At 49.1% G+C, this 15,874-nt stretch overlaps 1 protein-coding gene across 1 annotated transcript in view; it reads right to left on the reverse strand.

Moving 5' to 3' along the window:
- Nucleotides 1-3,974: 3,974 nt before the first annotated feature.
- The window catches only part of GTF3C1 (general transcription factor IIIC subunit 1), a 69,878-nt gene continuing 57,978 nt past the window's right edge, over nt 3,975-15,874 (reverse strand). Inside the window, exons 22-29 of the mRNA XM_017848648.1 lie at nt 15,778-15,859; nt 15,451-15,639; nt 13,225-13,382; nt 11,437-11,579; nt 10,232-10,313; nt 8,279-8,391; nt 5,992-6,054; nt 3,975-4,132 (exon numbers count right to left, since the gene is read on the reverse strand). Of these exons, the coding sequence (XP_017704137.1) occupies nt 3,991-4,132; nt 5,992-6,054; nt 8,279-8,391; nt 10,232-10,313; nt 11,437-11,579; nt 13,225-13,382; nt 15,451-15,639; nt 15,778-15,859 (972 nt within the window). The 3' untranslated portion in view covers nt 3,975-3,990. The remainder of the gene's footprint in view (nt 4,133-5,991; nt 6,055-8,278; nt 8,392-10,231; nt 10,314-11,436; nt 11,580-13,224; nt 13,383-15,450; nt 15,640-15,777; nt 15,860-15,874) is intronic.

The following is a 15,874-nucleotide window of genomic DNA, read 5'->3' on the forward strand; positions in this document are numbered from 1 at the left end:
TGGCCTCCCACCCAGCCATCAGCACGTCAGGTGGGCTCTACCTTCCAATGCACTGGGTTCATGCCACCTGCACTGGCCCATCTAGTCATGCCACTGCTCTTTCTCACCATTGTCCCCAGCTGACTGGTCTCCCTCCTTCCCCACGTCACCTTCCCCCAACCCCTGACCATTCTCCATAGCAGCCAAAGTAATCCTTTGATGCCTACATCAGACTACACATTCCTGCCCTGCCTCAAAACCCCCGAGGACTTCCCTCTGCAGATGTGACCACAACCAGGCCTTCACGACAAGGAGCCTGGTGAGTGGGACCCTGCCCCCCCACCCGCCACTCTGGCCTCACATCCCCCAACACCACCCCCCTTGCTCACTGCCCACTAGCCTCCTGGACCTTCTTACATTTCTTGAAAAAGCCCAGGCATCCTACCTTGGGGCCTTTGCCCTGCCGCTCCCCTAAATCTTTGCATGGCTGATTCCTCAACATTCAGGGCTCAGCCCAAATATTTCCCCTCAAATGACAAATCCTTCTCCATTCTCTTCCTCTGTGGTCAACTGCCTTATATTATCCTGTTTTATTTTCTCCATAGCAGCTACCTGAAATGATCTCATCTGCTTATTCATTGTTTGGAAGTCCCAGGAGAACACAGATTCAACTCCTTTTTTTTTTTTTTTTTTGAGCCAGGGTCTCACTGTTGCCCAGGCTGGAGTACTGTGGCACCAACACAGCTCACTGCAGCCTCAACCTCCTGGCTCAAGCAGTCCTCCTGCTTCAGCCTCCTGGGTAGGCAGGACTACAGGCACTGTCTGGTTAATTTTTGTATTTTTTGTAGAGATGGGGTTCTTGCCATGTTACCCAGACTGGTCTTGAACTCCTGGCCTCAAGTGATCATCCTGCCTCAACCTCCCAAAGTGCTGGGATTACAGGCGTGAGCCACCATGCCTGGCCTAGATTCAGCTCTTGCTGCTGCCACGCCAGTGCCTAGGCGGAAGGAAGTGCCTCTGCTGAACACACCATGGGGACTTCATGGCTCAGCCTGCTAAGTCTTGTGGACCTGGGCCCCACCTAGTGGATGAGTACCTCAAAGGACTGTGCGGTCAGCAGAGTCTCTGTTACTCCAAGCTTCTGCAAAGGGCAAGCAACGATCTGTTCCTGAGTATCTAGCATCTGCCAGCCTCTGAGAGAGCTCCTACAGGACTGTCTCCTCAAAAGTGCTGGCTAAGAAAAATCCCTATCATGGTCTAAGGATTTTAGGCACTGCCTCCAGGACCTCGAGTGACAGAGAAGGCTGAGGCACACGGACTTTAAGTGATCCTCAGGTCACACTGTCAGGCAGGGGTGGGTCAGAGAAGAGAAGAGCAACCTCACCACTGCACCTTACTTCCAGCGGAGGGACACAAGGGGACCGGGGACCAGTGCAGTGCTCAGCTGGGGCTCTGAGGCAGCACTCAGGTGTTCCCCAGAGCATGTCTGACTGCAGCTCACTCTTTGTGACAAGCCTTCTGTCACTTTGATCTTCTGTTCCATTTGAATGTAATTAGCAAATGGGTATATTCCCACACAACAGGATAGGAGCGCTCAGGCCATGTGTGGTGAGTTGGGGGCTGTCGTCCACCCAATCATATTTCCAAGAGGCTGAGTTGTCACAGGCACAGTGAGCCCACCTGCAGCCTTCCACTGGCTTCCTGGAACCTTTAGGGGAGCCTTGCGGGTCCCCTGTGGGGCTCTCACTTTGCTATTGGCCTTCCAGTCCTCGGTCAAGAGTCACTGAGGAAGTCACTAAAGAAGAGTCCTGTTTCCTGCTCAGGGAGAGGCCATGCAGGCCGGTGGTCTTTCTAAGGTGAATTTCCATGCCCCTGGGGGTTGAGGCAGAGTGACTAGGCCTTCGGTACCAAACATCAGAGCCCAGGTGCCACCTGGAGATGGAACTGGAGGAGGAAAAAGCAGTGGGATAATATTGGGGACACGCCTGGCTGGAAGGCAGGGGCCCGGCTTTTGCCACTGGGGCTGGGCTTTCTTATTTGGAGGTGGGGTACAGTGGGAAGGATCTCCAAAGTCCCCTCCAGCTCTGAGCCACTTATGAGCAGGACAGCTGGAAGTCCCACCCCACAGCCAGAAGTCGGAAATTTGGACTCCTATGTGTAATGTTGGAAAAAACATTTTTTGAAAAAAAAAAATTGTGTTTTCCTTTTAAACAAGTGTGAGACCAATAAAATGCGGTCTGTGGACTGTTTATTGGAACTTCACCTGATAACTATTTATTCTTTTCTCTGCAAGTTCAGGCTCAGACAGGGTTTTGCTTTCATCTACAAAATGCTGGGGTGGCAGAGGGGTGCATGGCACAGACGCTACCCTTCCACTCCAAACGTGTACACCTGACCATAAGTGTAAAACAGGCAGGAGGAAATAAAACATGGGGTTCAAGGGATGCACGGCAAGGGTATGGAGGACATTTCTTGGGCGTCTCTGATCGATGGTCCTACGTGTCCCTGCAGGAGGCACAGAGAACCTCCAGGTGGTGATTAAAACAGGAGAAATCAAATGCACACTCAGTCTTGGGCGGGCTGAGACCTGGCCATGGCTGTTAAAGACTAGGGCCAGGGTGCTGCTCTGAAGCAGGGCATTCAAGCCTAGCCTGGCATTTTCGTGAACCAGCTCCATTTCCTGTCCTCCCTGCCCTGCTGTGGCCAAAGTAACAAGCACGTGCAGCGCCCCAGCAGGGTCAACACTGCTGTTTCTGCAAGGATGGCCCACGGGCCCCTTCGGTACTGGCGGAGGGGTGGCACACTCTTATCAGGGCCCCACTCTGCTGCTCCTGACTGGAGTCTCTGAGGACAGGGCTTGGGCTCCACATGCTACAAGATCTCTCTGTGGACTCTGAGGCACCCTGATGATCAGGTCCTCACCCAACTGAATTCATCAGCGGCACTAGGAAAGTCCCTTTGTTTCCTCATTCTTTTTTCCCCTCATATTCCAAATCAGGTAACCTGTTAATGTAAGCTAGGAGCAGATTTTTAGGGTTAGTGATTAAATACAAAATGAATGGGTCCTCCTTAGAATTTACTTTTGTGATGACTTGGAGGAGAACGAGGCCCTGGGTGGCACTGGCTGGCGCCCCTCAGCACCTCTCTGTTGGGGTCTTGGGTGATGACTGACTGAGCTATGTGGTCTCGGGCGGGTGATTTAACTTCTCTGAACCTCAGGTGCCCACATTTGTATAACAGTAGTAAGACCACTGACTTCCTGGGCTCCACCGGGGGTTCAATGTGATTTCTCTTCCTCACTCTCATCTTCCTTCAGCCGTAGTAGAGTGGCTGCGTGGACCTGTGTCCTCGGGAGACAGATGACTCACTGCCCACAGGAAGGCAGCTTTCCCATCGAGTGATCTCCCACAACCAGAGTATCTTGGCATTCCAAAGTGATGATTTGAAAAGCTACGCCGTATAGCTCAATTACTTTCTCAGGTCCTTTGCCACGCCTCATTTCCTCCCCTGCTTCATTTTGTCTTAAACATGAGACTTAAAAACCTCAGCTCTGGGAGGGATGGTGGAGGTCACTGGATTCCATCCCCACGCTTTAAAGGCTAAAGAGAGAGATGAGGAGAACCCGGCCAAGAGGTGCGAAGCTTCGGTTCTATGAGACGCTAAGCCCTGGAGGGTCACAGCTTGGTAATGACAGGTGACAATCGGTGCTGTATACTTGAAATGCACCAGGAGGAGAGAGCGCCAAGCGTGCTCACTACAACGAGAAAAGGTACTGTGTGGGGGGATGGATGTGCTAATTGGCTTGATTGTGGGGATTATTCTGCAATGTATACGTACATCAAATCCTTCAGTTGTATACCATAAACATACAGAATAAACACAAAGAAATACAAATAAAACAACGATAAAAAGATAAAAGTTGAAGGACATGTGGGCTGGCATATTGGGGGAATCAGCCCCTGAGAGCCCACAGCAGAGAAGGGCAGGGGCCAGCACCTCACGAGCCTGGCTTTAGAAGGGTCCACATCCCTGCTGTGCAGCTAGGCAGCCGGTACCCACCTGGAATGACTGGTAGGACTTCATCTGACTGTCCGAGAGGGCCAACGTGCTCTGGATCAGGTTCTGGAGCACCAGAAAGTGGATGTCATCCACGCTGAAAGAGAGGGGGTGGCAGGGCACCATGAGGCCACAGGCACCACTCAGCTCAGGCAGATACAATTCTTAGGGAAAAAAACTTGAATCTCACAAAAGGGACACAAATGCCAAAACTTCACAAAAGAAAACACAATAAATGATGGTTTCCAGGCTTTACTAACAGGTCCATTTTTGCAGGAGAAAAGTTTCTATTTAGTGGATAGGGGGTGACCTACCCGGAATGGGTTTACATGACCAGTAACAAATGTAGTTAGTACTTCTCTACAGAGCTAAAATCAAAGTGACTATTGCTTATCCAAGATGGAAAAGCAAAACCTGAGCTTTTGGAACCGAGTTTTGCTTGGAAAGCTCATGGGTTGAGAGTTTAAATCCTTTCCTCAATCTACGTTAAGGCTTGGCCAGTGATATTCAAGGCTGGGGGGTCAGGAACTTTTCCTCTAAAGGGCCAGTTAATACATGCTTTAGTCTTGGTGGACTCTACGGAATCTGTTGCAACTATAGCTGACCCTTCTGCACTGTGGACTGAACTGTGCAGATCCACTTACACACGGATTTTCTTTCACCTCTGCCACCCTAGAAACAGCAAGACCAACCCCTCCTCCTCCTATGTCCCTTCAGACTACTCAAAATGAAGACGACAAGGATGAAGACCTTTAAGATGATCTACTTCCATTTAGTGAATAGTAAACAGATTTTCTCTTCCTAATTTTTTTTTTTTGAGACAGAGTTTCGCTCATGTCACCTAGGCTCGAGTGCAATGGCATGATCTCAGCTCACTACAACCTCCGTTTCCTGGGATCAAGCGATTCTCCTGCCTCAGCCTCCCAAGCAGCTGGGATTACAGGCGCCTGCCATGCCCACCTAATTTTTGTATTTTTTAGTAGAGACGGGGTTTCATCATGTTGGCCAGGCTGGTCTTGAACTCTTGACCTCAGGTGATCCACCCGCAGCACCCTCCCAAAGTGCTGGGATTACAGGCGTGAGGCACCATGCCCGGCCCCTTATTTTTGTTAATAGTTTCTTTTCTCTAGCTTATTTTCTTGTAAGAGTACAGTATATTACACATATAAAATACAAAGTATATATTAATCAACCGTTTGGAAACGATAAGGTTTCTGGTCAACAGTAGGGTATCAGCAGTTAGATTCTGAGGAGTCAAAAGTTACATATGGGGCCAGGCATAGTGGCTTATGCTTGTATATTAATCAACTGTCTGTTATTGATAAGGTTTCTGATCAACAGTAGGCTATCAATGGTTAGGTTTAGGGAGTTGAAAGTTACATGTGGGGCCAGGAGTGGTGGCTTACGCCTATAATCCCAGCACTTTCAGAGGCCGAGGCGGGCAGATCCCTTGAGGCCAGGAGTTCGAGAGCAGCCTGGTCAACACGGAAAAACCCCGTCTCTACTAAAAATACAGAAATTAGCTGGGTGTGGTGGCCGGCGCCTGTAATCCCAGCTATTTGGGAGGCTGAGGAATGAGAATTGCCTGAATCGAACAGGCAGAGGCTGCAGTGAGCTGAAATCAAACCACTGCATTCCAGCCCGCATAATAGAGCAAGACTCCGTCTCAAAAGAAAAAAAAACGAAAAAAAAAGTTCTATGTGGACTTTTGACTGTGCAGGGGGTCAGCGTCCCCTCATCCCCAAGTTGTTCAAGGTCAACTGTACTCACCTCTGATGTTCTCGCATAAAGGCAGCACAGACAACATACAGAATGGGCATGGCTGTGTGCCAATAAAATTTTATTTACACAAACAGGCAGTGGGCTGGATTTGGCCCTAGATTACCCCAGTGCAACAGGTTGTCAGCCACCAAGTTAAGTAGCTGAGGAAAAGCTACTCTATATATCAGCACTTACCTGTTAAGTTCATCCTCCTTCCTGGTTTGATCTTTTTCATCCCCAATTGCCAAAACTCGGTACCTGCAAAAGAAACATAAGAACATGTCAATGAAACAAAGCAGCTCCTCACAAAGCAAGCGGATGCTGGCTCAAGATGGCCATTTATTGGCTAAAGTGTCGGGAGTGGGAGAAATGTTGAACTCACCAAAAGTCGAGCGCTGTACATGTAAATTAAAATGCGAATATACCCTGTTCTGCCTGGTAGAAGGAGGGCTGAGAAAATGTGCAATGTTCACCTACTGACGATTATGTGGCAACACGGAAAACCATGAATTGGCAAAGATCCACTGTTAATTGTAAAAGGAACAGGACTTAAAACTGTGGGTGTGTTACAATCCAAAAAGAAAAAGCACAAGGAAAAAAATGTCCCAGAAGTAATCTAAAAAAATTATTCTCATAGAAAAAGGAAAAAGGTAGTTCCCAGAGGCTGGGAAGTGGAAGGGAAGGAATGAAGAAAGGAAAGATGTTGAGCGAAGGGTATAAAGTTACAGTTAGACCAGAGGAATAAGTTTTCATGATTTCAAACTGCATGGTGACCACAGTTAATAACATATTACATATTTTGAAATTACTAAAATAATAGATTTTTAAGGTTCTTATTGCCAAAAAAAGAAGTTGGTGAGGCGACAGATACGTTGGTTAACTTGATTTCATCTTTCCTCAATGGACACATATATCAAAACATCACACTGTACCCCCAAAATATATAAAATTATTATTCATCAATTAAAACAAAGAAATATGAAAATCCCCAAAGAGTAGCCATATTAGGTGTTGGAATTACAAACTATTTCCCCATTTCTTTTTTGAGTTTCATGTAATATTATTTTACTGTATTTATACCATGCAAGTAAATTTAAGAATAAATCATAGAACTGCCTTTTTATAAAATATGGCAAATTGGCCATTTGTAGGACATTTCTTCATTTTCTACCAAACCAATGGAAAAATTAATCTTGATTGCAACGGTAAATTCCTCTTATAATTTAGTGCCAAGAAAATAAACTTTTCAGAAAATGTGAAAACCACCTTTGCTTCCTGGGTTCAAGTGATTCTCCTGCTTCAGCCTCCCAAGTAGCTGGGATTACAGGCGCGTGCCCACCACACCCGGCTAATTTTTGTATTTTTAGTAGAGACTGAGTTTTACCATGTTGGCCAGGCTGGTCTCCAACTGCTGACCTCAGGTGATCTGCCTGCCTCGACCTCCCAAAGTGCTGGGATTATGCGCGTAAGCCCCCATGCCTGGCTTGGAACTGTTTTCTATTTTGCTTTGCCTGCCAGAATGCTCAGGATCACAATCAGTATTGAACTGTTACACTTGCAACTTTTTCTTCTCTCTAAATGGTTCATGGATTATCCTTTAAAAATCTCTGTCTTCTTTTATGATTAAAAGTTGCCCCATAACTTTACTAAGAATATGTGGAGATATAAATTACAAATCAGTAAACAGGCCATTGGACTGACTTGAAACCATGCCATTTGGGAATTCTGGGGAACAGTTTACTGCAAACCAAAAACAAAACTCGGAATGTGGGTAAAGGAGATCAACTCTAAAAACGAGTACAAACTGCTCTTTAGGCATGGCAACACAGGGGCGCAACATACATTATCTGTTGAGTGAATGAAGGAATGAGGTCTTCAACCGAAATGCTGAGAGCAAGGGTGTTGTACAGTTCACAGGCAGAACTGATGGATGCCACCATTTTACAGGGAGAAATTCAGAAAAACAGTGGCTCGAGGGACTTTTTGGGTGAGGATGGTGGAGAAAAGGGATCTACATTTGGAAGATGCTGAGGAAACAGGCCTACTTCACAGAACTTAAGATTTAAAAATTGTACAGGGTTCTGTGCTCATACCCAAGAATGTTCTTCCAAACGCCGAGTGGTTCCAGACCCTCCTATGTTCAAATCCTGGCCCTGATGCTTACAAGCACTGTGACCTTGGGCACATTTCTTACATAGGAATTTCCTCATAGGTAAAGTAAGCAAGCTTAGCAAAAAGTACACCAACCAAACAAGCAAGCCTGAAGGACCAATGGGAGAATGAACATAAATGCCCGGCAGGGTGCTAGGTCCCACTCTGTGTTCAAGTCACCCATGAAAGGAGAAACAGGAAGGCCACTGCAAGGCCAAAAGCAGCCAGGCGGGTGCTGGGCACTTCCTGGACCTGCTGATAAGGGAGACATGGCTGGCCTTTCCCTCTTGCCCTGCGAGGGCCACAAGGAACCATCCCAGAAGCCACTTACCTGGCAAACAGCTCCTGGAGTGTGTCTGGGATTTCAAGGTTAGAATTCCTTAGGGCTGAACTGAACTTTTCTTTAAGCTTCTCCACAAATTCTTTAAACTCGTTGGCACAAACCTTTCAACATGAGAGCATGAGAGGTTAAGCCCTTACTCTTCCTGAAGGGAGGTTTTGCTAAGATACACCAAGGAACATCTTGTAACAAACTCCTGCACCAGCTAAGTCCGAGAACCACCGACCAGGTGCCTCCCCTGGGCACCTGTCATCTGTCACCTGTCATCTGAGAAGCTTGGTCTATAGAGGAGGCAAAAGACCCTCACCAGTACGCTCAGGAAACTGGGGCACCTGGTGCCAACTAACCCGCTGACAGCCTCACACCTGCATCGCTGGCACTCTCCCAAGCCCCAGGTGAGAAGACTCAAAACGTGCCCCACATAGTGCTCCCTCACAGCCTCCCTCCCAGGCCTGGTGCTCCCTGGTTCACCCGTGTAGTCAGCCTTCTTCCTCTGCCCCAGCCTCACACTCCACGGGTGGCCCCCAAATCAATTTCCTCCTCTGTATGTGCACTGCAGTCGTCTCAGTCCAGACCCAGATCTGAGGAGCAGGCTGGTCACGTCACCCGGTGTGCAATGCGCGACATGGTATGCTCCCGCTCCTCCCTGGCCTGGTGGCTGTGCAGGACGTGGTCCCTGCTGCATCTGGCTGCTGTCCTGATGCTGTGCCTGCCAGCCCTGTAGTCCCTCTCCCCTCACTGTCGCTGCCCCAGCTGCTGTGGTTTCCAGTCTCGCCCAGTGCTGACACCTTTTGCCAAGCCTGCTGGCAGACACTGTGGGTGTCTGTGGGTCACCTATTCCATTTTCCCCATGCTTTCTGATTAGCCAGCCTCAATTTGCTGTGGGGAGGGAGGATGCCCAGCCTCTTAGGACACACCAAGACAGTTTAAGCCACTCATGGCAGCCTGGGTCCTCTGTGCTGTGTCCCACTGTTTCCCAGCCACGTGGCCCAGGTCTGCCAGGGGCTCCTAGGAAAGGCTGCCCCTTGATGCAAGGGCCATGTGGGTCTATTGCAGCCCGTCTCCCCACTGCTTCCTGCTCTGGGATTCCGTTGTGAGGACTTAAGCTCTCATAGTCAACATTTGCAACCAGGGGGTCACTGGCATAGGATGGAAAGCTGACCACTGCTCCTGGAGGGGAGTGTGGCGGCAGGAACTTGGGAGCCTGATAACATCTCTGCTCCCCTGCACCAGACCAGGACTGCCTACCCTCAACTGCTTGGCATTTGGGAAAAAGGAAGCCGTATACACCATTAGGTTAGGTTTTTCTGTCACTTCCATCCAAAAGCATTGCTGAGCCTCCTCCCCGACCTCTGCGGGCCTGTGCCTTCCTCTTCCGGGAGCTGACTGCACTGTCCTGCAACGACCATGTACTTCTCTGTCTGTCCCACTTGCCTGTGGCTTCCTTGGGGAAAGGGCTGCCTCTCCCTGTCCACTGGCCTCACTTGGCACAAATCCTGCCACACACACTGTAAAGTCCAGGGTTAGCACAAAAACGAAAGATGAGCAGCCTCTGAGGCGAAGGGCAGGAATTTGGGTCAGCAGACTGCTTCCCTCTTTGTCAGCCACCGCCCTGGCCCCTCAGGAAAGAAAACTCAGAAAGAAAACACACACCCAGTCTGCAAGCTTTCTAGGAAGCCTGTAATTTCTGAAGAGATGTTCTATTTTCTCAACAAAACAGGCCCAAGGCACAGCAGCCCTTCAAAGTGGCCTGTCAGATTCTAATCATCTTTAAAAACAGGTGCTTGAAGCCAGATCAAGTCAAGGCCAACACCAGAGAGCTGACTCGGTGATTTCTCAACTGAGCAGGAAACAAAGTCCACGTTCCTAAGGCTGGCAGGGGCACTGTGGGACGAGAGTCTAGACCTCCAAGCAGGCCGAGCCCTACACCCACACAAGACCTACCTTTGGGTCATCGTAGTCACCTCTTCGACTCATGAAATCTCCAACAAGCGCTTTATCCTGGTACACCTCGGCCAGGCACACTCTGCAGGAAGAGGAGACAAAGCTGGAGTCTGGGAATTGCAATGATGCCTGTGTTCGGAAACTTCAGAGAGCTCCATTCTCACGTTTCTGGCCTTGGCTGACCATGAAGCATGAGTTACTTATATGCCTGTTGCACGACTGCAGCTTTTAAGAACGAAGGATTTGGGGTCAGCCAAGCCTGACCTCAGTCAGGTCTGTTCACACTTTACATCTTGGCTTCTCTGAACTTCCGTCCTTCATGGGTAGCCGAGAACACTGAGTCCCAAAGTGTCTCTCACAGGGGTTTGGCCAGGACCACATGGGCTGACCTACGTGAAAGTGTATCATACATTTAAAAACACCAAACAGGCTTTGGAGTTTATTATGCTTAAGTTCTCTAATCTACTGCAAAGCAGGAGGTGTGTCCACTCCACTAACCTTCACATCCCCATGATGTAAGGAGAGCCTGACTTGCCCAAAAGAAAATGAAGGAGAAGGCGACCAGCCTTTGCTGGGCTCCCATCCGCCAAGCACTGCTGCCTTCATAAAGAGCTTGCCAGGTACAGACTCATTCCGCTTTACAGCCTGGTAAGGCAAGGGGACTCCCTGAGGTCACACACACAACAAGGGCGGGGCAGGAGGACAGTTCTCAGCTCTGCCAAGAACATGGTAGAGGGCATCCTGTCCAATGATCCCAGGTCCTGCCTAGCTTGCTGCTGGAGGGAGCCACCAATCAGAGCTCTCAGGAGCTGATCTGAGGGCCGAAAACAGCAGGAAAAGCCAGCCTCTGCCTCTGCCTCCACCACCTGCTAGGCACATGGTATTCAGCGAGTCAGCCTATCTAGTCTCTGCTTCTTCATCCAAATAAAGGCTAACACCACCTACTTCTCAAGGCCGCTGTAAGGTCCAAGCAATACCTTGCATGGGAAAGTACCCAGAATCATGCTTGGCCCTCACCCTCAAAAAACCAAAGTCCATCTCCCCAACAGACTCCAACACTTGGCCACCCCATCAGACACCTCAGTGTGCTCCAGCCGCACTTCCTGCCAGACTCTTAAGCAAACAGGATGAAGGAAGAGTAAAGAATGAATGAGAAGTGCTGACGTAACCACGTCCAAGAGTGATCGGGCTTCAATGAGGCTTACTTATAGTTGAGATAGGCCTGTGGGTTTTTGACTATGTAGCGAGCTCTTCGTCCAACGGAATGAGATGTTTTATCCAAAGACTCTTCGAACGTGGCATGCAAAATGTCCCGTACCACCTGCCAGGTGACAAATGGGCCCTTCACCTGGATCAAACACAGAGCCAAGACAAAAAGTCAGTATCCTCAGAGCCCACATCCTGGGGAATTACCATTAAAAAGTGGACAAAATGTGTTTTGTGCAGCCTCCTTCCTCAGAGAATCCCCACAACTATCACCTCACAATATATACTGGGCCCACCATGTGCCAGACACTGAGCGAGATTCTGGGCAGACAAGCACGGGACAAGGCCTCAGTGACCAGCGGGCAAGAGTGTATTCTAGCAAGTGCCATGTGTGACAAAGGTGCCCAGAGGGGCGAGGGGGAAATGCCTGAAAGGGCGCTGTATTAGAGGAAATGATGGGTATGTAAAGTGTGTTTAGTTAGAGGTCTTAGTGTCCCAATTATGCATCATGTATGCTCAGAAATGTTCTGCATGTTGTGCTTGTATGTCACGTTAGTAGAAGCAGAATGTACAAAATTAGCAGACCCAGGAGAACATCTTGGTCAATAACACAGAAAGGCAAGGCCGACATGAGAAAGCCGCTTGATGACAGTTATTTTCTTACATCCCCAAGGATGAGGTGACCCAAGAAGGCTGTAAGTTCCGGTAAGTGGTGAGAGTCCACCAACACTGACCTATGCAGGACCCTCCTGCCTTCTCTAGCTGTACCAGGGCTGGAGCAGAGGGAGGGACGCCCCTCTCCCCCATCAGCTCTGCAATGACAAAGCCATTGCAGATGCAGGGAACAGAAATTAGGGATGGCAACATGTCACCTTTCAGGTTCTTCCTTGGAAAAGAGGTTGGGTTGGAATTCAGGAGAGGACTGAGGGATGAGAGAACAGTGGACAAGCGGTCAAGACAAGGGATCTAATAGTTTGCAGGCAAGCATCTGGGCACAGAGCCCCAGCTGGGTTTCTCCTGCCTGGCCTGGCTGAGACCTGGAGGCACACCTGGCCTCCTCCGAAGCTGCCTCGTGGCACTACTGCCTGGAAGGGGTCCTGGCCTGGCCTGGCAGACCTTTTTCCTGGAAGGCAAATAAGAGGTCTCTCTGCCTTGTGGACCAGCCACGCCAGTGAGCCAAGAGGTACCAGAGGTGACAGAAACAGTGTGAGAAGTATCCGGTCAAGAACAGAGAAAGAGCAGGGTAATTACATGCAACTGGCAGATCGTTCCAGACATGATGGGCAGTTACAGGAAGGTAAATAGGAGCTTTTCAGGCAATGAAGGTGGGAGGAAGGGAGCAGGACAGGGTTAGATTCCTGGTGACAAGAGAGAAAGAACAGTTCTGAACTAGTTTGCCTGCAGCTAGGCAAACATTTGTATGTATCCAACTGAAAGCTAAAAAGAAATGTAGAAAAACAGAATGGTATTAATTTGTAGGATTAGCTGGGCATGGCGGGGTGTGCCTGTAGTCCCAGGACTAGGAGAGGCTGAGGTGGGAGGATCACTTAAGGCCAGGTTGAGGATGCAGTGAGCTGTGATCACGCCACTGCACTCCAGACTGGGTGAAAAAGTGAGGCTCCACCACTCTAAAAAGAAAATGTGTAGGATTCTGGGCCATGTATTTCCCAGGGGCCAAGCAGAGCAACTGAGCGGAGTGGTCCCTGGCTGGGAGTCCCCGGGAGGCTCAGACAGGAAGGAGCTCCAAGAGAGAGGCAGGCCCACCTCTGGGCTGGGCTGGTTGGTACCTTGGTGTTGAGGACATTGCTGGCAATGCGGCACAGCACGAGCAGCCCGTCCTCCTGCATGGACCAGGTGACGCGAAGCCGCGTCATCCGCTGCAGGGCGCTCTGGTCGGCTTCATCGTGGTAGCGCAGCCTTTTGCTTTTTTCTCCTGGGAACTCTCCTAAAAACACCAGAGGGAGAAGGGAGGAGGCCTCTAACACCTGGTTTGGAGCTGTCACTCTGCAGAGGGGCAGGGCCCCTACTCAGCCAGTGAGATGTGACTAATGGTATTGGTTATCAGATATTCATTGTGTCTAAAGTCACACAACTAACTGCAAAAGACTCAGCCCCTTCTGATAGATTTTATTTCTTTTTAAACTCCTTTCATCATTTATCTTGATAAAATTTCACAGGCACAGGTTGGAAGGCTCAATGCAGCCTCTAGTTAGTTATCTGCCAGTCTCCAGTCTCCCCCACTGTGACAGAGTCCTTTGAAGGCATCTTGTACAGAATCCTATGGCGTGTGCTCGGGGCGTATCCACCGAATGAGCAGGACCAGGGACTGTGCAGTCACTGGGCCCCCACACTCCCTTGCTCTGTGACTGCACGGGTGTTGTGTAGACTTGAGTGCATCTGGGGACAATAAGGCCTCTGCTCCAGGGCCATGGAGAGGGTGGAAGGAGACTGCATATAAAACATCCAGCACAGAGTGGTGGCTACTAAATAACTAACATCAGCAGTGAGATTTGTGTAGTTAATAACTAAACAGCACCACCACCACCACCACCACCACCAAAACAGCAGTCTAGCATCAGGGAATATTCACTGTGTGCCTAGCATTGGTTTATGCTTTTTCAATGTATTATCTTAGAATACTACTTTATAGCAACCTTATGAAATGGATACAATTGTTATCACTGTTTTTTGTTGAGGAACACAGAGACATACAGTGACTTGCTGAAGTCAGCCGAGTCAGCCGAGTCAGCCGAGTCAGCAGCAGAGGGAGGATCTGAACCTTGAGAGCGTAGCCATGGGGTTGCCAAGGTCTCCTGCCTAGGGGAGGTACTGATAGCACCTTCACAGGACAGACACCATATGCCACTGCCAATCTCAAAAGGCTGTTGAGCAAGTGTCTTCCAAATTAAGGCAGAAGAAAAGTGGGGCAAGGAAATTTGGACTCGAAGCGACACCATCACATTTTGCATTGTGATAAATTCTGGTTTTTGAGCCAAATTGTTGCTACACATATCTACGAGAGGAGAAACTGAGGGGGCATTTCAACTGATGGAAGGCTATTTGTTATGAATGCCAGCCAAATAAACCACTAAAAACAGGTTCCTGTTTAAGCATTCTGTCTTTATCTGAAATAGCTACCAGCCATCAGTGGCTGCTGTTAAAACTTGTGGACCACTTAGGAAATATAAAAGTGGTCGAAAAACTAGACGCTGGTCTCCTTACCACCCCCTCTGCTACAAATACTGGCTGGCTGAAGAACTCAAAATGGCAGTCTAAAAGGCACCGTACAAGGGGTGCATCAAATCAGAAGGTGCTGCCGGCTTACGCGACTCCCAGCTTCCCTCTAATTTAAAAATGTAACGTGGGCCCATCGTGGCTCACTTGAGGTCAGGAGTTTGAGACCAGCCTGGCCAATATGGCAAAACCCCGTCTCTACTAAAAATATAAAATTAACTGGGTGTGGTGGCATACGCCTGTAATCCCAGCTACTCAAGAGGCTGAGGCGGGAGAACTGCTTGAGCCCAGGAGGCAGAGGTTGCAGTCGGCCAAGATCATACCACTGCACTCTAGCCCGGGCGGCAGAGTGAGACTCTGACGCAAAAAAATAAAAATTAAAAAATTAAAATGCAACATGTCTTTGAACTTTGGCTTGATTAGCATAAACACAGATATTAAAAGGTAAACCCCGCCCCCAAAATTAGGATTTGGGCTAGTTGTGATGAGGCTGTTGCTGATAGTTTTTCAGCTGAGATGAAACTAGGCATTTGAACTGAATGAGTTCCTAAAGTCAGAAGCTCTAAAAGGAAAGCATATGGGACATTCGAGGCTCTCTCGTCTGCCAGATGGATGTGGAAATAAAGCAACCATCACAGAGAGTCAGTGCCACACATCAAGGGAAGGTGGAAACTCACGTTGAAGGACAGAGCTCAGGCCCAGCTGGAGTGAGCTGTTGCACGTCTCTAAGCCAAAATGTAAAGACAAGACCCAGTAAATGTAAATGATCACCACTTAACCTTTCTTTCTTCTCTTGATCTTCTTCCCAGGGTCCTTCTTCAGCCGCTTCCGCTTCTGGCTTTTCCCACCCCTCACTCTCCGGTTTCGGTCCAGCGAGGGCTCTCGGTCCACCTCAAACTGCTCCTCCCAGTCAGCACAGAGCTCGGAGCCTACTCTTGCTTCCCCCCAAATATTCAACCTGCTGTTGCCTAGACATAATCACAGGAGACAACAGTTTCAGGATGAGTGCTACAAAGGCCAGGAAGACCAAACTGAACATAGGGTGGTCGTTTAGGCCCTGAACTGGTACCATATTTACTTCTGGGGTGAACTCCCAGCACACGTACCTCTGGCACTGAGAGGCAATGGGCGCTTAGACAGAAACGTCTGGAGCCTCACTGTGAGTCCATTCTCTGCAGCAGTGTTCTCCTGTGAGACAAGTAC

The sequence above is a fragment of the Rhinopithecus bieti genome, unplaced genomic scaffold (assembly GCF_001698545.2).
Source record: "Rhinopithecus bieti isolate Rb0 unplaced genomic scaffold, ASM169854v2 scaffold_31940, whole genome shotgun sequence".
NCBI lineage: Eukaryota > Metazoa > Chordata > Mammalia > Primates > Cercopithecidae > Rhinopithecus > Rhinopithecus bieti.